The sequence below is a fragment of the Bombina bombina genome, chromosome 9 (genome assembly GCF_027579735.1).
Source record: "Bombina bombina isolate aBomBom1 chromosome 9, aBomBom1.pri, whole genome shotgun sequence".
NCBI lineage: Eukaryota > Metazoa > Chordata > Amphibia > Anura > Bombinatoridae > Bombina > Bombina bombina.
The window spans coordinates 1522745-1550022 of NC_069507.1; the positions used below are offsets into that span (position 1 = coordinate 1522745).

Below are 27278 nucleotides of genomic sequence, written 5' to 3' on the forward strand. Positions count from 1 at the left end.
GACAGAGATAATCCGCTTCCCAATTGTCTATACCTGGGAAATGGACTGCAGAAATTAGACAGGAGCTGGATTTAGCCCAAGCAAGTATCCGAGATACTTCTTTCACAGCCTAAGGACTGAGAGTCCCACCCTGATGATTGACATACGCCACAGTTGTGACATTGTCTGTCTGAAAAACAATAAATGTCTCTTTCTTCAAAAAGAAGCCAAAACTGAAGAACTCTGAGAAATGCACGGAGTTCCAAAATATCGATTGGTAATCTCGCCTCCTGAGATTTCCAAACCCCTTGTGCTGACAGAGATCCCCAGACAGCCTCCCAACCTAAAAGACTCGCATCTGTAGTGATCATGGTCCAGGTTGAATGAACCGAAGAGACCCGTAGAACTATATGATGGTGATTTAACCACCAAATCAAAGATAGTTGAACATTGGGATTCAAAGATATAAAAAGTGATATCCTAGAATCCCTGCACCATTAATTCAGTATAAAAAACTGGAAAGGTTTCTTATGAAAATGAGCAAAGGGAATCAAATCCAATGCTGCAGCCATAAGACCTAAAACTTCCATGCATATAGCAACTGAAGGAAATAATAGAGACTGAAGGTTTCGACAAACGGAACCCAATAAAATTGTCACTTGTTTGTTAGAGACAAAGACATTGACACAATCTATCTGGAAACCTAAAAAAGGTGACCCTTGTCTGAGGAATCAAGGAGCTTTGATAAAAAGATCCTCTAACCATGTCTTGAAGAAACAACAAAAGTTGAGTCGTATGAGATTCCGCAGAACAAAAAGACTGAGCCAGTACCACGAGACTGTCCAAATAAGGAAACACTAAGAACCTTGAAAGATTCTTAGAGCTGTCGCTAGACCAGAAGGAAAAGCAACAAATTGGTAATGCTTGTCAAAAAAGAGAATCTCAGAAAATTAAAATAATCTGAATGAAAACAGAAAATGAAGATATGCATCTATTGTATCTATTGAAAACAAATAATGCCCTCACTGACCAAAAGGCAGAATAGACCATATAAACACCATTCTAAAAGATGGTACACTTATATGACAATTCAAAAAGATTTTCTATCTCTGGGACGATGAATAGTTTTGAATAAAACCCCCAAAACCTGCTCCTAAAATGGAACTGGTATAAATACCCCAGAAAACTCCAGGTCTAAGCAGCGCCTTGAGCCCCAACGGGTGACCAGCCGCGCTTCACAAGTACCCAATACATACAGGTCTGAAACACACTTCAGGAAAGTGTGAGCCTTACTGGAATAGCTGGAATATGATAGAGAAAAAAAGACTCCTCACAGGCGGTTTTACTCTGAATCCTATTCTGTACCCAAATCTAAGAAGTTTGGACCGAATTGAACCAAACAAATTTAAAAAAAGTCTTAACCTGCCCCTTACCAGCTAAGCTGGAATAAGAACCGCACGTACATGCAAATTTGGGGAGCTGACTTTGATCTTTTAAATGGCTTAAATTGAATGAAGAAAACTTCTAATTATAAACATGTTACTTGGGAAAGAATTAGGATTCCGTTCCTTAGTAAGAACAAAAACTAATATAAGCTTAAGATTTTAGTCTTAGAATTCAATCTTGAAGCCCAGAGTAACAGTTGAAGAATTGAAACCAGTTGTGAACCAAATAATTGAATACCTTGGAAAAAAAGAAATATGGAATTTAGAAATCAAATTAGCATTCCAAGATTGAAGTCACAAAGTTCTTCTAGCTAAAATAGCTAAAGACATAGATTAAACCTCATTTGCGAAAATATCAAAAAAATGACGACACAAATGAGATTATTAGCATGTTGATCAACTTAACAATGCTAAACAAATCATAATCCGATACTTGTTGCACTAAAGTATCCAACCAGAAAGTTGAAGCAGTTGCAATATCAGCCAAATAAATTACAGGTCTAAGAAAAGTACCTGAAAATAAATAATTTTCCTTAAATAAGATACAAGTTTCCCATCTGAAGGAAAAAAAAATACTATTTGCTATAGGAATAGTAGTATGTTTAGCAAGAGTAGAGATAGCCCCATTAACTTGGGGGATCTTTCCTCAAAACTTAAAACTAACTGCCGGCAAAGGATACAATTTAAAAACCCTAAAGAAGGAATAAAAGAAATTCCCGTCCTATTCCATTCCCTAGTATCAGGAACTGGAAAAAAACCTCTGAAGAAACCATAGAAGGTTAATAAGCAGAATTGAAATGTTAGCTAGTCTTAAAAACATAATTTATGTAAGAACTTACCTGATAAATTCATTTCTTTCATATTGGCAAGAGTCAATGAGCTAGTGACATATGGGATATACAATCCTACCAGGAGGGGCAAAGTTTCCCAAACCTCAAAATGCCTATAAATACACCCCTCACCACACCCACAATTCAGTTTAACGAATAGCCAAGCAGTGGGGTGATAAAGAAAGGAGTAGAAAGCATCAACAAGGAAATTTGGAAATAATTGTGCTTTATACAAAAAATCATAACCACCATAAAAAATGGTGGGCCTCATGGACTCTTGCCAATATGAAAGAAATTAATTTATCAGGTAAGTTCTTACATAAATTATGTTTTCTTTCATGTAATTGGCAAGAGTCCATGAACTAGTGACATATGGGATATCAATACCCAAGATGTGGAGTCTTCCACTTAAGAGTCACTAGAGAGGGAGGGAATAAAACAAAAAACAGCCATATTCCGCTGAGAAAATAATCCACAACCCAAAAATAAGTTATTTTCACTTTTGAAAGAAAAAAACTTAAATCAAAAAGCAGAAGAATCAAACTGAAACAGCTGCCTGAAGAACTTTTCTACCAAAAACTGCTTCCGAAGAAGCAAATACATCAAAATGGTAGAATTTAGTAAATGTATGCAAAGAGGACCAAGTGGCTGCTTTGCAAATCTGATCAACTGAAGCTTCATTCTTAAAAGCCCATGAAGTAGAAACTGATCTAGTAGAATGAGCTGTAATTCTCTGAGGCGGGGTTTGACCCGACTCCAAATAAGCTTGATGAATCAAAAGTTTCAACCAAGAAGCCAAGGAAATAGCAGAAGCTTTCTGACCTTTCCTAGGACCAGAAAATAAAACAAATAGACTAGAAGTCTTCCTGAAATTTTTAGTAGCTTCCACATAATATTTCAAAGCTCTTACCACATCCAAAGAATGTAAGGATTTCTCCAAAGAATTCTTAGGATTAGGACATAAAGAAGGGACAACAATTTCTCTACTAATGTTGTTAGAATTCACAACCTTAGGTAAAAATTGAAAAGAAGTCCGCAAAACTGCTTTATCCTGATGAAAAATCAGAAAAGGAGACTCACAAGAAAGAGCAGATAGCTCGGACACTCTTCTAGCAGAAGAGATAGCCAAAAGGAACAACACTTTCCAAGAAAGTAGTTTAATGTCCAAAGAATGCATAGGTTCAAATGGAGGAGCCTGTAAAGCCCTCAAAACCAAATTAAGACTCCAAGGAGGAGAAATTGACTTAATGACAGGCTTAATACGAACTAAAGCCTGTACAAAACAGTGTATATCAGGAAGTATAGCATTTTTTCTGTGAAATAAAACAGAAAGAGCGGAGATTTGTCCTTTCAAGGAACTTGCAGACAAACCCTTATCCAAACCATCCTGAAGAAAATGCAAAATTCTAGGAATTCTAAAAGAATGCCAGGAGAAATTATAAGAAGAACACCATGAAATGTAAGCCTTCCAAACTCTATAATAAATCTTTCTAGAGACAGATTTACGAGCTTGTAACATAGTATTAATCACTGAATTGTGGGTGTGGTGAGGGGTGTATTTATAGGCATTTTGAGGTTTGGGAAACTTTGCCCCTCCTGGTAGGATTGTATATCCCATATGTCACTAGCTCATGGACTCTTGCCAATTACATGAAAGAAATCAAAAGAACTAGATACTTCAATATCCACAATAATCAACACCTTTTCAACAAAGAACGAATGTACTCTATTTAAAAATAAAAAAGTAGATTTGTTAGTGTCAATATCTGATGAAGAATATTCCGAATGAGAAAATACACCATCAGAGAAGGATAATTCAGTATGTTGTTGGTCATTTGAAACTTAATCAACTAAAATGAGAAGTTTAAAAAAGGCAGGATGGCAGACAAAGCCTTTAGAATAGAATCAGAAAAATATTCTTATAAATTCCTAAGTATATTTTGTACATTAGATATAAAAAGAATAGCAATAGATAATGCATAAATACTAATGGATTCTGCATGTAAAAGTTTATCATGATAACTTATTACAAACCATAGCTAAAGATAAACATTCCTAACATTAAAATAAATGAACTTAGCTTTGGTAGGACTGATATCAGTCATCAGGAATCCCACAGTATTTTCTGATACAGGAACAGTTTCTGAAATATCTTGCAATATGTAAAAGAAAAACAACATATAAAGCAAAATTAGCAAATTCCTTAAATGACAGTTTCAGGAATGGGAAAAAATGCGAACAGAACAGGCCTCTAGAAACCAGAAGCAACTAAAAAATGAGACTTAAATAATGTTAAAAAATCTGGCGCCAAGAATGATGCCCACATATTTTTTGGCGCCAAAAACGTCTGCAACAAACACGAGAGCCAAAAATGACGCAACTACGTGAAAACTTCCGGCGTCAACGCCGCCGCCGGAAATGACGTAATTGACGTCAGACAAACGACAATCTCGCACCAAAAAAGTCTTGCGCCAAAAATGACGCAATAAATTCTAGCATTTTTTGCACCCGCGAGCCTAACAGCCCGCAATTTAAAGGAAAAAAGTCAATTGAAAATTTAGGTAAGAAAAATATTTTGATTCATATGCATTTTCCCCAAAAAATTAAACTGCCAGTCTGAAAGAAGGAAAATAAACTGATTGACCTGAATCATGGCAAATATAAGTATAAAACATATATTTAGAACTTTACATATAAAGTGCCAAACCATAGCTGAGAGTGTCATAAATAAAAGATAAGACTTACTTACCCAAAGACACTCCTCTACATAAAGTAGATAGCCAAACCAGTACTGAAACGAGAATCAGTAGAGGTAATGGTATATAAGAGTATATCGTCGATCTGAAAAGGGAGGTAGGAGAAGAAATCTCTACGACCGATAACAGAGAACCTATGAAATAGATCCCCTAGAGGAAGACCATGGTATTCAAATAGGCAATACTCTCTTCACATCCCTCTGACATTCACTGCACTCTGAGAGGAAAACCGGGCTTCAGTCTGCTGCGAAGCGCATATCAACGTAGAAATCTAGCACAAACTTACTTCACCACGTCCATGGGAGGCAAAGTTTGTAAAACTGAATTGTGGGTGTGGTTAGGGGTGTATTTATAGGCATTTTGAGGTTTGGGAAACTTTGCCCCTCCTGGTAGGAATGTATATCCCCATACGTCACTAGCTCATGGACTCTTGCTAATTACATGAAAGAAATAAGGCAGGCGGACATAATCTGAAGGCACCTCCACTTGAAGCACTTTTCTCACAATGGAAGCCTCAGCAGAGGCAAAAACATGAAAAGGTATGCAAAAAGGACCAAGTAGCCGCCTCACAAATATGCTCCATAGAAGCACTATTCTTAAAAGCCCAAGAAGAGGACACTGCACGGGTAGAATGAGTCGTAATCCTCTCAAGAGGCTGTTGACCAGCTGTCTCATAAGCCAAACTAATGAAACTCCTCAAGCAAAAAGAAAAATGGTGGCAGTGGCCTTCTGACCCTTGTGCTTACCCATGTACAAGACAAATAAGGATGAAGATGGTCTAAAATCCTTGGAAGCACGCACAACATCTAGATGTTGTAGACAAAATTTTCCATGACAAAAGTTTAATGTCAACAGAATGCATAGGTTAAAAAGGAACCCCCTGAAGAACAATGTTAAAGGGATAGTACACAACAAAAATGTTATTGTTTAAAAAGATAGATAATCCCTTTATTTACCATTCCCCAGTTTTGCATAACCAACACAGTTATATTAATATACATTTTACCTCTGTAATTACCCTGTATCTAAGGCTCTGCAGACTGCCCCTTATCTTAGTTATATTAAAATACTTTTTACCTCTGTGATTGCCTTGTATCTAAGCCTCTGCAGACTGCCCCTTATCTCAGTTACATTAATATACTTTTTACCTCTGTGATTACCTTGTATCTAAGCTTCTGCAGACTGCTCCTTATCTCAGTTATATTAATATACTTTTTACCTCTGTAATTACCCTGTATCTAAGGCTCTGCAGACTGCCCCTTATCTTAGTTATATTAAAATACTTTTTACCTCTGTGATTACCCTGTATCTAAGCCTCTGCAGACTGCTCCTTATCTCAATTATATTAATATACTTTTACCTCTGTGATTACCTTGTATCTAGCCCTCTGCAGACTGCCCCTTATCTCAGTTATATTAATATACTTTTTACCTGTTATTACCTTGTATCTAAGCCTCTGCAGACTGCCCCTTATCTCAGTTATATTAATACACTTTTTACCTCTGTGATTACCCTGTATCTAAGCCTCTGCAGACTGCTCCTTATCTCAGTTATATTAATATACTTTTTACCTCTATGATTACCCTGTAGCTAAGCCTCTGCAGACTGCCCCTTATCTCAGTTATATTAATATACATTTACCTCTGTACTTACCCTGTATCTAAGCCTCTGCAGACTGCTCCTTATCTCAGTTATATTAATATACTTTTTACCTCTGTGATTACCTTGTATCTAAGCCTCTGCAGACTGCTCCTTATCTCAGTTATATTAATGTACTTTTTACCTCTGTGATTACCCTGTAACTAAGCCTCTGCAGACTGCTCCTTATCTCAGTTATATTAATATATTTTTTTATCTCTGTAATTACCCTGTATCTAAATCTCTGCAGACTGCTCCCTTATCTCAGTTATATTAATATACTTTTTACCTCTGTGATTACCTTGTATCTAAGTCTCTGCATATTGCCCCTTATCTCAGTTATATAAATATAATTTTTACCTCTGTTATTACCTTGTATCTAAGCATCTGCAGACTGCTCCTTATCTCAATTATATTAATATACTTTTACCTCTGTGATTACCTTGTATCTAGCCCTCTGCAGACTGCCCCTTATCTCAGTTATATTAATATATTTTTTTACCTCTGTGATTATCTTGTATCTAAACCTCTGCAGACTGCCCCTTATCTCAGTTAGATAAATATACTTTTTACCTCTGTGATTACCTTGTATCTAAGCTTCTGATGACTGCCCCCTTATCTCAGTTATATTAATATACTTTTTACCTCTATGATTACCTTGTATCTAAGCCTCTGCAGACTGCTCCTTATCTCAGTTATATTAATGTAATTTTTACCTCTGTAACAACCTTGTATCTAAATCTCTGCAGACTGCTCCCTTATCTCAGTTATATTAATATACTTTTTACCTCTGTGATTACCTTGCATCTAAACCTCTGCAGACTGCCCCTTATCTCAGTTAGATAAATATACTTTTTACCTCTGTGATTACCTTGTATCTAAGCTTCTGATGACTGCCCCCTTATCTCAGTTATATTAATATACTTTTTACCTCTGTTATTACCTTGTATCTAAGCCTCTGCAGACTGCCCCTTATCTCAGTTATATTAATATACTTTTACCTCTGTACTTACCCTGTATCTAAGCCTCTGCAGACTGCTCCTTATCTCAGTTATATTAATATACTTTTTACCTCTGTGATTACCTTGTATCTAACCCTCTGCAGACTGCCCCTTATCTCAGTTATATTAATATATTTTTTACCTTTGTGATTACCCTGTATCTAAGTCTCTGCAGACTGCCCCTTATCTCAGTTATATTAATATACTTTTTACCTCTGTGATTACCTTGTATCTAAGCCTCTGCAGACAGTTCCTTATCTCAGTTATATTAATGTACTTTTTACCTCTGTGATTACCCTGTAACTAAGCCTCTGCAGACTGCTCCTTATCTCAGTTATATTAATATATTTTTTTATCTCTGTAATTACCCTGTATCTAAATCTCTGCAGACTGCTCCCTTATCTCAGTTATATTAATATACTTTTTACCTCTGTGATTACCTTGTATCTAAGTCTCTGCATATTGCCCCTTATCTCAGTTATATAAATATAATTTTTACCTCTGTGATTACCCCGTATCTAAGCCTCTGCAGACTGCTCCTTATCTCAGTTATATTAATGTAATTTTTACCTCTGTAATAACCTTGTATCTAAGGCTCTGCAGACTGCTCCCTTATCTCAGTTATATTAATATACTTTTTACCTCTATGATTACCTTGTATCTAAGCCTCTGCAGAATGCTCCTTGTCTCAGTTATATTAATATACGTTTTACCTCTGTGATTACCCTGTATCTAAGTCTCTGCAGACTGCCCCTTATCTCAGTTGCTGCTCCTTATCTCAGTTATATTAATATACTTTTTACCTCTGTGATTACCTTGTATCTAAGCTTCTGGAGACTGCCTACTTATCTCAGATCTTTTGACAGACTTGCATTTCAGGCAATTAGTGCTGAATCTTAAATAACTTCACGTGCACAACAACAGTGTTATCTATATGAAACACTAGAACCAATGCCCTCTAGCTGTGAAAAACTGTCAAATGCATTTAGATGAGAGGCTGCCTTTAAGAGCTTAGAAATTAGCATATGAGACTACCTAGGTTTAGCTTTCAACTAAAAATACCAAGAGAACAAAGCACATTTGATGATAAAAGTAAATTAGAAAGTTGTTTAAAATTACATGCCCTATCTGAATCATGAAGTTTAATTTGGACTTTACTATCCTTTAAGACTCCATGGAGGAGCAACTGTTTTAAACTATGGCCTAATTCGAACAAGAGCATGAACAAAAGACTGAACATCAGGGAGATTAGCCAATCTCTTGTGCAGTAACACAGACAAGGCCGAGAGACGAGATCTGCCCCTTGAGAGAACTAGCCGTTAACCCCTTCTCCAGATCATCCTGGAGAAACAAAAGAATCAGAGGAACCTTTACCTTATGCCAAGGAAAACCTTGATCCTCACACCAAACCAAAAAAGTACACCACACCTTATGGTATATGCGACAATTAACCGGTTTACGAGCTTGAATCAGGGTATCAATAACCCTATATGAAAAACCTCTTTTGGATAGAACTAAGCACTCAATCGCCACGCAGTCAGCCTCAGAGAATTTAGATTATGATACAGAAACGGACCCTGAAGAAGAAGGTCCGTTCGTTGAGGTAACCTCCATGGAGGAAAGGATGACTTCTTCACCAGATCCACGAACCAAGTCCTGCGAGGCCATGCCGGTGCAATCAATATCACAGAGGCCTCCTCTTGCTTGATGTGGGCAATCACTAGAGGAAGGAGCGCAAACGGAGGAAACTGATACATAAGTTTGAACCTCCATGGATCTACTAACGCGTCTACCAAAACTGCCTGAGGAAGGTCTGCGGGTGGAAGGTCTGTCTGCTCAGAAAGTCTGCTTCCCAATTGTCCACCCCCGGAATATGAATGGCTGAAATTTGACAATTGTGAGACTCTGCCCACTGTAAGATGCGAGACACTTCTCTCATCACCAGGGAACTAATTGTTCCCTCATGATGATTGACATAGGCAACCGAGGTCACGTTGTCCGATTGGAATCTGATAAACCAGACAGAACAAAGTTGAGGCCAAGCCAAGAGAACATTGAAAACGGATCTCTACCCCAGAATATTGATTGGAAGAAAAGATTCCTCCCGCGACCAGATTCCCTGGGCTATCAAGGAACCCCAGACCACTCGCCAGCCAAGGAGGCTGGCGTCCATAGTCACAATCTCCCAAGATGGTCTCAAAAAGTGCATGCCTTGAGACAGGTGTTCCTAACAGAGGCACCAGGAGAGAGAATCTCTCCTTTGGTTGTTCAGGACAATTCGCTGAGAAAGATCCGAATGATCTCTGTTCCATTGCCTGAGCATACATAGTCGTAACGGTCGCAGATGGAAGCGAGCAAAAGGAATAATATCCATGGAAGACACCATTAGACCTATTACTTCCATGCATAGACCCACTGAGGGATTTGAAGTGGACTGGAGAGAAAATGTTTCATGGAACAAGAGTTGAGCATTGTCCCCAGAAAACACTCTGGTACTGGGAACTAGGGAACTCTTTCCCAAGTTTATCTTCCATCCGTGAATCCAAAGGGGAGACAGAATAGAATCCGTGTGAGATCTTGCCAAAGGAAAAGATGGAGCCTGAACCAAGATATCGTCCAGGTATGGAGCAACCACGATTCCTTGCATTCTTGCCACCACTAGGCGGGCTCCTAATACCTTTGTGAAAATCCTTGGAGCTGTAGCCAGACCAAAGGGCAGAGCTACAAACTGAAAGTGCTTATCTAGAAAGGCGAAGCGCAGAAATTGAAAATGATCCTTGTGGATCGGAACATGGAGATATGCGTCCTTCAGGTCGGTAGTGGTCATAAATTGACCCTCCTGAACCAATGGATCTTATAGTTTCCATCTTGAAGGATGGAACCCTGAAAAATTTGTTTAGACATTTTAAATTCAGGATAGGCCGGTAAGTCCGCTCTTTCTTGGGGACCACAAACAGGTTTAAATCAAACCCCTGCCCTCATTCTGAGGGGGGCACGGGAATAATCACTCTCAGAGAAGACCGATTCTGAACGCAATTTAAAAAGGCTGTCCTTTTTATTGGATTCTAAGAAATATTTGATAGAATAAATCTGACTCTTGGAGGGCGAGATGTGAAACCAATATTGTACCCCTGAGAAACAACCTCCAAAACCCAGGGAACCTGAACGTCTTAAAACCAAGCCTCCTGCAAAAAGGACAGTCTGCCCCCAATATGATCCGGTCCCGGAGTGCGGCCGCACCTCCCATGCACTTATTTTCTGTGGAGGGCTTCTTAGACTGATTGGCCTTGTTCCACTGAGCAGGTTTCCAAGTGGGCTTGGTCTGATCAGCCATGGATGAGGTTTGAGGACGCTGACCCTTGTCTGAATGAAAGGGACGAAAATTAGAAGACTGACGACCCCTTGATCTTGCTTTCTTAGCCTGGGAAAGAAAAGAACCCTTTCCCCCGGCTACAGTGGAGATAATGGAGTACAAAGCAGGGCTGAACAAAGTCTTCCCCTTAAAAGGTAAAGCAAGGAGTCTAGACTTAGATACCATGTCAGCAGACCAGGACTTTAGCCAAAGTGCTCTTCGCTATAGAACTGCTAAACACAAAGACTTAGCGTTTAATTGAATCACCTGCATATTAGCGTCACAAATAAAAGAATTGGCTATCTTTATAGTTCTAATTCTCTCCTGGATATCTTCCAATGGAGTATCCACCTGTATCAAGTCTGGCAGAGAGTCACACCAATAGGTGGCAGTGCCAGCAACATCTGCAATTGCAGCAGTAGGTTAAAAAAGAAGTCCCATCTGATGAAACATCTTTATTAAGTACCCCTCTAACTTTCTATCCATGGGGACTCTAACGGAAGTACTATCCTCAAGAGAAATAGTTGTATGCTTACCTTAGAGATAGAGCTCCACACCTCCAAGTGAGAATCAGGGACTGAAAACATCCTTTTAAAAGTAGATGAAGGGGAGAAGGGAGTTCCCGGCTTCTCCCATTCCTTAGAAATAATTTAAGTAATGCGAGAGGGAACTGGAAAGGTCTCTGGAGCTATTTAACGTCATACACCCTGCCCAGCTTAGGAATTTAAGGTTCTTCCGATGGCTTAGGATCAGGAACATCAAGAGTCAACAAAATCCCTTTCAGCAAAAAACTGAGATGTTCAAGTTTAAATCTAAAACGTACTTCCTCAAGCTCTGCTACCTTCTCTGCAGGGGTATCTGATTCAGAAAGTTCCCCTTCAGAAGCTTAAGAATTAAGTTCATCCTCAGAAAGCTAAGATAAACTAGCCAACCCAGCTTAAGTAGGAGAACTGGCCCCTGCTTCAGGGGATGAAATGTTTAATCTTATGCTTCCGTTTGCCAGAAACAGGCAAAGCATTCGGTGCAGCGGATTTTTGAGCTGCAAAATCCACTAGTAAAATTTTCCCTCCAGATGGAGTTTGAGGAAAGCCGCAGGGCACTGCTTGTGACATGCGAAGGGACGAGGAAGGAGAAAGTTGAGACATATCCTGAACAACAGAGTCCTGAGAAGTAGAAGGCTCTGAGGGGTTAAGTCTAATAGCCAAAGGAGGCTTAACAGCACCCTTCTTAGACTTTAAAGTAGCTACTAAACATGAAGAGCAAAATTGTGCAAGGGGGGCATACAGTGGCCTCTTCATAATAAAGGCACTTATCAGAAGGAATTAAATGGGTACTAGGAACCTCCAATGACAGTTCAAACTCTTCCTCCATAGCTTAAGTATGCCAAAAAAACTCCTATGTAAAACAAACAGGCACCTCTAACTCCCCACGCAAAATCTGAGGCACTAACCCCTCTCAAAGCGTAGCAGGAGCTGCAGGTCAATCCGTTTGTGACAAGGAAATAAACAAACCACCTTCAGAGCAGCGATAAGCTCCGTAATGAAAAGAAATTGACCACTGAATGTAACAAAAGTGTCCGATCACGTGACGCGCAATCTTAGGCCAGCCCCCTGCAGATACGAAAAAGCATGTGAAGCGGGAGTTTTCCACTATCGTGCTTAAGTAAAAAAAAACACCTTTATCTCTCAAGATATAATAAAATTGCCCCAAACTAAAGCCGTATTTAAAAATGTCCCAAAAACATGTACACATACTCCGGTGTCAAGATTAAGGACACCTAAGGAGCTTAAGCAGTAATCAAACATTAAAATGCCCCTTCTGCTCAGAAATACTATGTCCCCAGACCCCTTCTCAGAGGGAAAATCAAATTGTCACACTGTGACCTAGAGTTGTAGCCCCTGAACCCCAATAACAGAAAAATAAAGGGACTTACCCTCCAGGATCCTTACTGCAGAGCAGACACAGCACTTCCAGGTCTGACAGCTTCTATTCATACTTGAGGCAGGAACCTGAGAAATAAAGGAAAGTAGTGTAAGGTAACACTGGTTACCTGAGGGGGTGTTAGCAGATGCATGCTGGAAAGAGGACAGAGAAACTGCCCTGCGACTTCCAGCAGCTAACTTCCACCACAAAGCTCACTGAGAGGATTACATGCCTACTCTGAAAACCCCAGTCCTGTCTTCTAGGGAAACTACCCATTAAAGGACTAAAATCCAGATATCTTCATAGCACTTTCTCTGCCTACCTCCTAATGATATTTATAAGCTTTGGCTGGGTGTCTTTGCCTCCTCCTGGTGGCCAGGTGTGGAATTCCCAACAGTAATGAATAAAGTTGTGGACTCTCCCTGCCTTAGAAAGAAAGTCAAGAATCTTAGGATAAAATGAATCACAGCTCAGTGATCCCTACCTGATACCTCCTAAACAGCTCTCTTCCCTCCCTCACCTCTCACTGGTCACCCCCATCTTAGGTTCTGGCAGACATTCTGCCAATATGAAGATTGAAGGGGTATATATATATATATATATATATATATATATATATATATATATATATATATATACATATATATATATATATACACAGCGTATATGTAAATATTATATCTATCTATCTATTTTCTGTAATGTAATGTACTGGTCCCCCCACCTCAACCCCTCTCATGATCATTAGTTAGGGACTCCCACCCCACTTTTTTGTAGTGTAGCACCCCTTCCCTCCCCCTCTGCAGTGTAGGGTCCTCCCACTCTCTCCCTCCGCTGCTGGGCTGCCCACTCACCTCCCGGATTCCCTCCAACACCTTCCGCCATGAACCAGCAGATGATAAAGACAGTGACACACACGCATCTGCCTTTATTTGGGCTAAGGGGTAAAAAACATAATTTATGCTTACCTGATAAATTTATTTCTCTTGTGGTGTATCCAGTCCACGGATCATCCATTACTTGTGGGATATTCTCCTTCCCAACAGGAAGCTGCAAGAGGATCACCCACAGCAGAGCTGTCTATATAGCTCCTCCCCTAACTGCCACCTCCAGTCATTCGACCGAAGACAAGCAAGAGAAAATCAAGCGTTCAATCTCCAGGCAGTCAGCCTCAGAGAAATTAGATTTGGATGGTTGAAAGGACCCTGAAGTAGAAGGTCCTGACTCAGAGGCAGAGTCCATGGTGGAAGGGATGACATGTCCACCAGATCTGCATACCAAGTCCTGCGTGGCCACGCAGGCGCTATCAAAACCACCGATGCTCTCTCCTGCTTGATTTTGGCAATCAGACGAGGGAGCAGAGGAAACGGTGGAAACACATAAGCCAGGTTGAAGGACCAAGGCGCTGCTAGAGCATCTATCAGCGTTGCCTTGGGATCCCTGGACCTGGATACGTAACAAGGAAGTTTGGCGTTCTGGCGAGACGCCATGAGATCCAGTTCTGGTTTGCCTCAACGTTGAACCAATTGTGCAAACACCTCCGGATGGAGTTCCCACTCCCCCGGATGAAAAGTCTGTCGACTTAGAAAATCCGCCTCCCAGTTCTCTACACCTGGGATATGAATAGCTGATAGGTGGCAAGAGTGAATCTCTGCCCAACGAATTATCTTTGAAACTTCCAACATCGCTAGGGAACTCCTTGTTCCCCCTTGATGGTTGATGTAAGCCACAGTCGTGAGGTTGTCCGACTGAAATCTGATGAACCTCGTTGTCGCTAGCTGAGGCCAAGCCTGAAGAGCATTGAATATCGCTCTTAGTTCCAGAATGTTTATTGGAAGGAGGGTCTCCTCCTGAGTCCACGATCACTGAGCCTTCAGGGAGTTCCAGACTGCCCCCCAGCCTAGAAGGCTGGCATCTGTCGTTACTATTGTCCAATCTGGCCTGCGAAAGGTCATACCTTTGGACAGATGGACCCGAGATAGCCACCAGAGAAGATAATCCCTGGGCTCTTGATCCAGATTTAGTAGAGAGGACAAATCTGTGTAATCCCCATTCCACTGACTGAGCATGCAGAGTTGCAGCGGTCTGAGATGTAGGCGGGCAAACGGCACTATGTCCATTGCCGCTACCATTAAGCCGATTACTTCCATACACTGTGCCACCGAAGGGCGAGAAGTAGAATAAATAACACGGCAAGAATTTAGAAGTTTTGATAACCTGGTCTCTGTCAGGTAAATCCTCATTTCTACAGAATCTATCAGAGTTCCCAGAAAGGAAACTCTTGTGAGAGGGGATAGAGAACTCTTCTCTTCGTTCACTTTCCACCCGTGCGACCTCAGAAATGCCAGAACTATGTCCGTATGAGACTTGGCAATTTGGAAATTTGACGCCTGTATCAGAATGTCGTCTAAATAAGGGGCCACTGCTATGCCTTAGGACCGCCAGAAGTGACCCCAGAACCTTCGTAAAGATTCTTGGAGCTGTAGCTAACCCAAAGGGAAGAGCTACGAACTGGTAATGCCTGTCCAGGAAGGCAAACCTGAGAAACCGATGATGATCTTTGTGTATCGGAATGTGAAGATAAGCATCCTTTAAATCCACTGTGGTCATGTATTTACCCTCCTGGATCAGAGGTAGGATGGTACGAATAGTCTCCATCTTGAATGATGGGACCCTGAGAAATTTGTTTAGGATCTTGAGATCTAAGATTGGTCTGAAGGTTCCCTCTTTCTTGGGAACCACAAACAGATTTGAATAGAAGCCTTGTCCCTGTTCCTCCTTTGGAACTGGGTGGATCACTCCCATAACTTGGAGGTAGAACACAATGTAAGAATGCCTCTCTCTTTATCTGATTTGCAGATAATTGTGAAAGGTGAAATCTCCCTTTTGGAGGGGAAGCTTTGAAGTCCAGAAGATATCCCTGGGATACAATTTCCAACGCCCAGGGATCCTGGACATCTCTTGCCCAAGCCCGGGCGAAGAGAGAAAGTCTGCCCCCTACTAGATCCGTTACCGGATCGGGGGCCAATGCTTCATGCTGTCTTAGAGGCAGCAGCAGGCTTTTTGGCCTGCTTACCTTTGTTCCAAGCCTGGTTAGGTCTCCAGACCGACTTGGACTGGGCAAAAGTTCCCTCTTGTTTTGTATTAGAGGAAGTTGATGCCGCGCTCGTCTTAAAGTTTCGAAAGGCACGAAAATTAGTCTGTTTGGCCCTTGATTTATTAGACCTGTCCTGAGGGAGGGCATGACCTTTTCCTCCCGTGATATCAGAAATGATCTCCTTCAAACCAGGCCCGAATAGGGTCTGCCCCTTGAAGGGAATATTAAGAAGCTTAGACTTTGAAGTAACGTCAGCTGACCATGATTTAAGCCATAGCGCCCTATGCGCTTGAATAGCAAAACCAGAATTCTTAGCCGTTAGTTTAGTCAAATGAACAATGGCATCAGAAACAAATGAATTGGCTAGCTTAAGTGCTCTAAGCTTGTCAAGTATATCGTCCAATGGGGTCTCTACCTGTAAAGCCTCTTCCAGAGACTCAAACCAGAAGGCCGCCGCAGCAGTGACTGGGGCAATGCATGCAAGAGGCTGTAGAATAAAACCTTGTTGAATAAACATTTTCTTAAGGTAACCCTCTAACTTTTTATCCATTGGATCTAAGAAAGCACAACTGTCCTCGACGGGGATAGTAGTACGCTTAGCTAGGGTAGAAACTGCTCCCTCCACCTTAGGGACCGTTTGCCATAAGTCCCGTGTGGCGGCATCTATTGAAAACAATTTCTTAAAAATAGGAGGGGGAGAGAACGGTACACCTTGTCTATCCCATTCCTTAGTAATAATTTCTGAAAACCTTTTAGGTATTGGAAAAACATCAGTGTAAACAGGCACTGCATAGTATTTATCCAATCTACACAATTTCTCTGGCACTGCAATGGTGTCACAGTCATTCAGAGTAGCTAAAACCTCCCTGAGCAACACGCGGAGGTGTTCAAGCTTAAATTTAAATGTTGCCATATCAGAATCAGGTTGAATCATCTTCCCTGAGTCAGAAACATCACCCACAGAAAGAAGCTCTCCTTCCTCAGCTTCTGCATATTGTGAGGGGGTATCAGACATAGCTACTAAAGCGTCAGTGTGCTCTGTATTTCTTCTAACCCCAGAGCTGTCTCGCTTTCCTCGTAACCCAGGTAGTCTGGATAATACCGCTGACAGCGTATTATCCAAGACTGCCGCCATGTCTTGTAAAGTAAACGCCATGGGCGCGCTAGATGTACTTGCGCCTCTTGAGCGTGAGTCCCTTGAGCGGGAGTCAAAGGCTCTGACACGTGGGGCGAGTTAGTCGGCATAACTTCTCCCTTGTCAGATTCCTCTGGTGATAAATCTTTTAAAGACAGAATATAGTCTTTATAACTTAAGGTGAAATCAGTACATTTGGTACACATTCTAAGAGGGGGTTCCACCATGGCTTCTAAACATAATGAACAAGGAGTTTCCTCTATGTCAGACATGTTTAAACAGACTAGCAATGAGACCAGCAATCTTGGAAAACACTTTACAGAAAGTTAACAAGCAAAAAATAAAAACGGTACTGTGCCTTTAAGAAAAATAAAAAAGGTCAGAATTTGAAAAACAGTGAAAAAAAGCAGTAAATCAAACAAATTTTTTACAGTGCGTATAATAGGCTAACAGAGCATTGCACCCACTTGCAAATGGATGATTAACCCCTTAGTTTCAAAAACGGATCAAAAAAACGAAATAGACGTTTTTTTAACAGTCACAACAAACTGCCACAGCTCTGCTGTGGCCCTACCTTGCCATACAAACGACTTTGGAAAGCACCAAAACCCTTCAGAGAGGTCCTAAGCATTCAGGGAACTCTTTCAGGGAAACTGGATGTCTCAGTCTGCAAAAGCTAATGCGCATTTAGGCGCGAAATTAGGCCCCTCCCACTCCTGTCTACACAGTGAGAGGCCAAACAAAACTATCCCTAGGCAAATTTTAGCCAGCCATGTGGAAAAAACTGGGCCCCAATAAAGTTTTATCACCAAAAAGCATATAAAAAACGTTTAAGCACTCCCAGCAAACGTTTTATATTTCAGTAATTTGAAAAAATAATAAGAGTGTTACCTCTAATAGTAAGCATGATACTAGTCGCTATTAAATCACTGTAATCAGGCTTACCTTAAATAAATCTGGTATCAACAGCATTTTCTAGCATATACATTTCTCTAGAAAAATTTCGACTGCACATACCTCATAGCAGGATACCCTGCACGCCATTCCCCAAGCTGAAGTTACCTCTCTCTTCAGTTATGTGTGAGAACAGCAATGGATCTTAGTTACAACCTGCTAAGATCATTAGAGACCACAGGCAGACTCTTCTTCTATTTTCTGCCTGAGACCAAAAATAGTACAACTCCGGTACCATTTAAAAATAACAAACTTTTGAATTGAAGAAAAACAACTAAATTACACCACATCTCTCTAACTACTTCCATGCTTGTCGAGAGCTGCAAGAGAATGACTGGAGGAGGCAGTTAGGGGAGGAGTTATATAGACAGCTCTGCTGTGGGTGATCCTCTTGCAGCTTCCTGTTGGGAAGGAGAATATCCCACAAGTAATGGATGATCCATGGACTGGATACACCTTACAAGAGAAACAACTGTTACCTTTGTGATTAGAGTACTGTACTAACTTTGTGATGGTACTATGTGTAAAAAAAGTAATACAAATGATATAAAACTACTTTTAGGTTGCGTGTAGAAGTGGTAGATGACAAAATGTTGTTTACACTTGGTCCCATTTTATAGATGCAAATATACAAATATTCAAAATCCAAACTATTTGGAAATGGAAACCTTTTCCGCTCCCAAGCAGTTTAGATAAAGGATTTACTAGCTGTATATATATTAACCAATGAGACACTATTTGGTTTCTGTGTTTATTTATATTGAGATAGCATAATAAGTTATTTACTCTGTACCTGATCAGAAAACCAAATAAGTCTAGAATCTTCATAAAATCGGAACATTCCATACTTGGGATCTAACAGCTCCCTCATTATGAGCAGGAAAAACTCCTTCCGGACACCCCCTGCATCAACTGCTTCCTCTCCCACGAAAATCACCTACAAAGAGCACAAATCATTTCTCAGCTATATTTACTAAACAGTACATGACAATTTCTCACTTATAAATTATTTCTACTTTACCTTCAATGGCTTTTTGTAGTCTATGTTTTTAGTTTTTCTAAGCACCTCCATGGCATCTCCAACAATATTATCTCTACGCACAATTAAAATCAGACAGGGATCCACTGACTCAATCACAGGGAGAAACAAGGATGAGAAATTCTGTCTGTGTGCCTGATCAATGGCCATCTAAAAGAAAGACAGAGCGGACATGTTTTATTCGCTTTTTAGAGATAATGCCCCAAACGTTTTTTTCACAGACTTGCTCTAAGATGAAGCACAAAGTCATCATGTACACCCTACCAAACCAGCATTTCTTGTTGATGTGTTTATTTTTTTACCTTGTGTCTATTGAAACAGTGTTGGGCATTCCTTAGTTTATATTTTCTGGTATTATGTTTTAAGCTACGTCTTAGTATTGAGTTAGGTGTGATTTTTCTTATGTCCTGACCCAGCTTGTGTTACTGGATTACATCATTGTTCATGGTCTCTGCGTACAACCTGGCTTGCTAGAGGGTGAGATTCTGAAAATTACACTGAACTGAGACATTTAATTAGGTAAATCAAGTGTATAAACTGTATCAGGGTTAGGAAACCCTAACCCTAATAGTGCAAAAGTAATACGTTGAGGTCCCTTGGAGTGCAAACCCTATTTTTTCTTTAATTAACAAGGAACAAATAGTAAAGAAAATTAATATTTATTTTATTTAGTAATAATAACAAATACAAACAAGTTATATATATTTTAAAATATAAACCCGCGGAGCACTGGGGATGCAACCGCATATACAGATCACACCTCAGGTAACCTGCAGACCCATTGTGATATCATACCTTAGATCAGACTGCTGAAATAAACATAAGGGTGGGGGCTCATGGACTCTCACCACCATGAAAAATGTATTTATCAGGTAAGCACAAATTATGTTTTCTTTCATGTAGGTGGTGAGAGTTCACAATCCATTACTCCTGGAAACAAACACCCAAGCTGTGGAGTCCATGAATAATAAAATAAAGGGAGGGATTTAAAAAACATTCTTTTTTTTACTGAGAAATTAAATCCACAACCCCAACATTGATTTATTTTAAATGCATTTAAAACATATATAACAGGCACAAAAAAAAAAACAGAATTTATGTTTACCTGATAAATTTCTTTCTCCAACGGTGTGTCCGGTCCACGGCGTCATCCTTACTTGTGGGATATTCTCTTCCCCAACAGGAAATGGCAAAGAGCCCAGCAAAGCTGGTCACATGATCCCTCCTAGGCTCCGCCTACCCCAGTCATTCGACCGACGTTAAGGAGGAATATTTGCATAGGAGAAACCATATGGTACCGTGGTGACTGTAGTTAAAGAAAATAAATTATCAGACCTGATTAAAAAACCAGGGCGGGCCGTGGACCGGACACACCGTTGGAGAAAGAAATTTATCAGGTAAACATAAATTCTGTTTTCTCCAACATAGGTGTGTCCGGTCCACGGCGTCATCCTTACTTGTGGGAACCAATACCAAAGCTTTAGGACACGGATGAAGGGAGGGAGCAAATCAGGTCACCTAAATGGAAGGCACCACGGCTTGCAAAACCTTTCTCCCAAAAATAGCCTCAGAAGAAGCAAAAGTATCAAACTTGTAAAATTTGGTAAAAGTGTGCAGTGAAGACCAAGTCGCTGCCCTACATATCTGATCAACAGAAGCCTCGTTCTTGAAGGCCCATGTGGAAGCCACAGCCCTAGTGGAATGAGCTGTGATTCTTTCGGGAGGCTGCCGTCCGGCAGTCTCGTAAGCCAATCTGATGATGCTTTTAATCCAAAAAGAGAGAGAGGTAGAAGTTGCTTTTTGACCTCTCCTTTTACCTGAATAAACAACAAACAAGGAAGATGTTTGTCTAAAATCCTTTGTAGCATCTAAATAGAATTTTAGAGCGCGAACAACATCCAAATTGTGCAACAAACGTTCCTTCTTTGAAACTGGTTTCGGACACAGAGAAGGTACGATAATCTCCTGGTTAATGTTTTTGTTAGAAACAACTTTTGGAAGAAAACCAGGTTTAGTACGTAAAACCACCTTATCTGCATGGAACACCAAATAAGGAGGAGAACACTGCAGAGCAGATAATTCTGAAACTCTTCTAGCAGAAGAAATTGCAACTAAAAACAAAACTTTCCAAGATAATAACTTAATATCAACGGAATGTAAGGGTTCAAACGGAACCCCCTGAAGAACTGAAAGAACTAAATTGAGACTCCAAGGAGGAGTCAAAGGTTTGTAAACAGGCTTGATTCTAACCAGAGCCTGAACAAAGGCTTGAACATCTGGCACAGCTGCCAGCTTTTTGTGAAGTAACACCGACAAGGCAGAAATCTGTCCCTTCAGGGAACTTGCAGATAATCCTTTTTCCAATCCTTCTTGAAGGAAGGATAGAATCCTAGGAATCTTAACCTTGTCCCAAGGGAATCCTTTAGATTCACACCAACAGATATATTTTTTCCAAATTTTGTGGTAAATCTTTCTAGTTACAGGCTTTCTGGCCTGAACAAGAGTATCGATAACAGAATCTGAGAATCCTCGCTTCGATAAAATCAAGCGTTCAATCTCCAAGCAGTCAGCTGGAGAGAAACCAGATTCGGATGTTCGAACGGACCCTGAACAAGAAGGTCTCGTCTCAAAGGTAGCTTCCAAGGTGGAGCCGATGACATATTCACCAGATCTGCATACCAAGTCCTGCGTGGCCACGCAGGAGCTATCAAGATCACCGACGCCCTCTCCTGATTGATCCTGGCTACCAGCCTGGGGATGAGAGGAAATGGCGGGAACACATAAGCTAGTTTGAAGGTCCAAGGTGCTACTAGTGCATCCACTAGAGCCGCCTTGGGATCCCTGGATCTGGCCCCGTAGCAAGGAACTTTGAAGTTCTGACGAGAGGCCATCAGATCCATGTCTGGAATGCCCCACAGGTGAGTGACTTGGGCAAAGATTTCCGGATGGAGTTCCCACTCCCCCGGATGCAATGTCTGACGACTCAGAAAATCCGCTTCCCAATTTTCCACTCCTGGGATGTGGATAGCAGACAGGTGGCAGGAGTGAGACTCCGCCCATAGAATGATTTTGGTCACTTCTTCCATCGCTAGGGAACTCCTTGTTCCCCCCTGATGGTTGATGTACGCAACAGTTGTCATGTTGTCTGATTGAAACCGTATGAACTTGGTCCTCGCTAGCTGAGGCCAAGCCTTGAGAGCATTGAATATCGCTCTCAGTTCCAGAATATTTATCGGTAGAAGAGATTCTTCCCGAGACCAAAGACCCTGAGCTTTCAGGGATCCCCAGACCGCGCCCCAGCCCATCAGACTGGCGTCGGTCGTGACAATGACCCACTCTGGTCTGCGGAATGTCATCCCTTGTGACAGGTTGTCCAGGGACAGCCACCAACGGAGTGAGTCTCTGGTCCTCTGATTTACTTGTATCTTCGGAGACAAGTCTGTATAGTCCCCATTCCACTGACTGAGCATGCACAGTTGTAATGGTCTTAGATGAATGCGCGCAAAAGGAACTATGTCCATTGCCGCTACCATCAACCCGATCACTTCCATGCACTGAGCTATGGAAGGAAGAGGAACGGAATGAAGTATCCGACAAGAGTCTAGAAGTTTCGTTTTTCTGACCTCTGTCAGAAAAATCCTCATTTCTAAGGAGTCTATAATTGTTCCCAAGAAGGGAACCCTTGTTGACGGGGATAGAGAACTCTTTTCCACGTTCACTTTCCATCCGTGAGATCTGAGAAAGGCCAGGACGATGTCCGTGTGAGCCTTTGCTTGAGGAAGGGACGACGCTTGAATCAGAATGTCGTCCAAGTAAGGTACTACCGCAACGCCCCTTGGTCGTAGCACAGCTAGAAGGGACCCTAGTACCTTTGTGAAAATCCTTGGAGCAGTGGCTAATCCGAAAGGAAGCGCCACGAACTGGTAATGTTTGTCCAGGAATGCGAACCTTAGGAACCGATGATGTTCCTTGTGGATAGGAATATGTAGATACGCATCCTTTAAATCCACCGTGGTCATGAATTGACCTTCCTGGATGGAAGGAAGAATAGTTCGAATGGTTTCCATCTTGAACGATGGAACCTTGAGAAACTTGTTTAAGATCTTGAGATCTAAGATTGGTCTGAACGTTCCCTCTTTTTTGGGAACTATGAACAGATTGGAGTAGAACCCCATCCCTTGTTCTCTTAATGGAACTGGATGAATCACTCCCATTTTTAACAGGTCTTCTACACAATGTAAGAACGCCTGTCTTTTTATGTGGTCTGAAGACAACTGAGACCTGTGGAACCTCCCCCTTGGGGGAAGTCCCTTGAATTCCAGAAGATAACCTTGGGAGACTATTTCTAGTGCCCAAGGATCCAGAACATCTCTTGCCCAAGCCTGAGCGAAGAGAGAGAGTCTGCCCCCCACCAGATCCGGTCCCGGATCGGGGGCCAACATTTCATGCTGTCTTGGTAGCAGTGGCAGGTTTCTTGGCCTGCTTTCCCTTGTTCCAGCCTTGCATTGGTCTCCAAGCTGGCTTGGCTTGAGAAGTATTACCCTCTTGCTTAGAGGACGTAGCACTTTGGGCTGGTCCGTTTTTACGAAAGGGACGAAAATTAGGTCTATTTTTTGCCTTGAAAGGCCGATCCTGAGGAAGGGCGTGGCCCTTACCCCCAGTGATATCAGAGATAATCTCTTTCAAGTCGGGGCCAAACAGCGTTTTCCCCTTGAAAGGAATGTTTAGTAGCTTGTTCTTGGAAGACGCATCAGCCGACCAAGATTTCAACCAAAGCGCTCTGCGCGCCACAATAGCAAACCCAGAATTCTTAGCCGCTAACCTAGCCAATTGCAAAGTGGCGTCTAGGGTGAAAGAATTAGCCAATTTGAGAGCATTGATTCTGTCCATAATCTCCTCATAAGGAGGAGAATCACTATCGAGCGTCTTTATCAGCTCATCGAACCAGAAACATGCGGCTGTAGCGACAGGGACAATGCATGAAATTGGTTGTAGAAGGTAACCCTGCTGAACAAACATCTTTTTAAGCAAACCTTCTAATTTTTTATCCATAGGATCCTTGAAAGCACAACTATCCTCTATGGGTATAGTGGTGCGTTTGTTTAAAGTGGAAACCGCTCCCTCGACCTTGGGGACTGTCTGCCATAAGTCCTTTCTGGGGTCGACCATAGGAAACAATTTTTTAAATATGGGGGGAGGGACGAAAGGAATACCGGGCCTTTCCCATTCTTTATTAACAATGTCCGCCACCCGCTTGGGTATAGGAAAAGCTTCTGGGAGCCCCGGCACCTCTAGGAACTTGTCCATTTTACATAGTTTCTCTGGGATGACCAACTTTTCACAATCATCCAGAGTGGATAATACCTCCTTAAGCAGAATGCGGAGATGTTCCAACTTAAATTTAAATGCAATCACATCAGGTTCAGCCTGTTGAGAAATGTTCCCTGAATCAGTAATTTCTCCCTCAGACAAAACCTCCCTGGCCCCATCAGACTGGGTTAGGGGCCCTTCAGAGATATTAATATCAGCGTCGTCATGCTCTTCAGTATCTAAAACAGAGCAGCCACGCTTACGCTGACAAGGGTTCATTTTGGCTAAAATGTTTTTGACAGAATTATCCATTACAGCCGTTAATTGTTGCATAGTAAGGAGTATTGGCGCGCTAGATGTACTAGGGGCCTCCTGAGTGGGCAAGACTCGTGTAGACGAAGGAGGGAATGATGCAGTACCATGCTTACTCCCCTCACTTGAGGAATCATCTTGGGCATCATTGTCATTATCACATAAATCACATTTATTTAAATGAATAGGAATTCTGGCTTCCCCACATTCAGAACACAGTCTATCTGGTAGTTCAGACATGTTAAACAGGCATAAACTTGATAACAAAGTACAAAAACGTTTTAAAATAAAACCGTTACTGTCACTTTAAATTTTAAACTGAACACACTTTATTACTGCAATTGCGAAAAAACATGAAGGAATTGTTCAAAATTCACCAAATTTTCACCACAGTGTCTTAAAGCCTTAAAAGTATTGCACACCAAATTTGGAAGCTTTAACCCTTAAAATAACGGAACCGGAGCCGTTTTAAACTTTAACCCCTTTACAGTCCCTGGTATCTGCTTTGCTGAGACCCAACCAAGCCCAAAGGGGAATACGATACCAAATGACGCCTTCAGAAAGTCTTTTCTAAGTATCAGAGCTCCTCTCACATGCGACTGCATGCCATGCCTCTCAAAAACAAGTGCGCCACACCGGCGCGAAAATGAGGCTCTGCTTAAGCTTTGGGAAAGCCCCTAAGGAATAAGGTGTCTAATACAGTGCCTGCCGATATTATTATATCAAAATACCCAGATAAAATGATTCCTCAAGGCTAAATATGTGTTAATAATGAATCGATTTAGCCCAGAAACAGTCTACAGTCTTAATAAGCCCTTGTGAAGCCCTTATTTATGATCGTAATAAACATGGCTTACCGGATCCCATAGGGAAAATGACAGCTTCCAGCATTACATCGTCTTGTTAGAATGTGTCATACCTCAAGCAGCAAGAAACTGCACACTGTTCCCCCAACTGAAGTTAATTGCTCTCAACAGTCCTGTGTGGAACAGCCATGGATTTTAGTTACGGTTGCTAAAATCATTTTCCTCATACAAACAGAAATCTTCATCTCTTTTCTGTTTCTGAGTAAATAGTACATACCAGCACTATTTCAAAATAACAAACTCTTGATTGAATAATAAAAACTACAGTTAAACACTAAAAAACTCTAAGCCATCTCCGTGGAGATGTTGCCTGTACAACGGCAAAGAGAATGACTGGGGTAGGCGGAGCCTAGGAGGGATCATGTGACCAGCTTTGCTGGGCTCTTTGCCATTTCCTGTTGGGGAAGAGAATATCCCACAAGTAAGGATGACGCCGTGGACCGGACACACCTATGTTGGAGAAAAAACAACCAAACTGAGACAGTCACCTGAAGAACCAAACACTGCTTTAGAAGAAACAAAAACATCAAAATGGTAGAAGTTTAAAAAAAGTATGCAAAGACCACCAAGTAGCTGCCTTGCAAATCTGATTAACTGAAGCCTCATTCTTGAAAGCCCAAGAAGTGACCTAGTAGAGTGAGCAGTAATCCGCTGTAGTGGAGGCTGACCTTCCTCCAAGTAAGCCTCTTCAACCAAGAGGCCAAAGAAACAGCAGAAACTTTCTGACCCTTCCTAGGACCAAAAAAGTGAATGGACAAACTAAAAGTTTGTCTAAAGTACTTGGTAGCATCAATGTAATGATTCAATGCCAATACAACACCTAAAGAATGCAAATATCTCTCAGATATAGTCTTAGGATTAGGACACAAAAGGAGGAACAACAGTTATCAGAAGAAACAAAAAATAAATAAATAATCAAAGTCCATAAAACTGCCTTATCCTGAAGAAAATCAGATAAGGAGAATCAAAAGAAAGTGCAGATAACTCAAACTATTCTAGCAGAAGAGATAACCAAAATAAATAATACTTTCCAGGAAAGTAGTTTAATATCTATCTTATGCATAGGTTGAAAAGAAGGAGCCTGCAAAACCGTTAACACCAGGATAAGATTCCAAGGAAGAGAAATTGGCTTGATTACAGGTTTAATACGGACCAGAGCCTTAACAAAACCACAAATATCAGGAAGAATAGCAAAGTATTGTGGAACAAAATTGAAAGAGCAGAAATCTGCCCCTTGAGAGAACTGGCAGATATACCCTTATCCTGAACATCTTGTAAGAACTGCACAATCCTGAAAGAATGCCAGGAAAAACTATGATTTAAAAAACAAAGAAATAAAGGCCTTCTACTAGTGATAGAGTTGCCTAGTTACAGGCTTTCAAGCCTGAATCAAGGTTTAAATCACAGAATCAGAGAAACCCCTATGTCTAAGGACTAAATGTTTATTTCCCTTGCCATCAAGTTCATAGACTTGAGATCCAGATGGAAAAAATGGACCTTGAGACAGAAGGTCTGACCACAGAGGAAGAGACCCAGGAGGGCAGCTGGACATCTGACCAGTTGTGCATACCAAATACTGTGAGACCACAATGAGGCAATCAGGATTACAAAAAAATTCTTAAGGCTTATCTTGGAAATCCC

The 27278-nt window shown here is 41.1% G+C and overlaps 1 protein-coding gene across 1 annotated transcript in view; it reads right to left on the minus strand.

The window, feature by feature from the left end:
* Positions 1 to 27278, minus strand: part of HERC4 (HECT and RLD domain containing E3 ubiquitin protein ligase 4) — a gene marked incomplete at its 5' end in the record, with an annotated part of 748563 nt that overhangs the window by 282701 nt on the left and 438584 nt on the right. Inside the window, 2 exon segments of the mRNA XM_053691837.1 lie at positions 18904 to 19047; positions 19132 to 19299. Coding sequence (XP_053547812.1) covers positions 18904 to 19047; positions 19132 to 19299 — 312 coding nt within the window.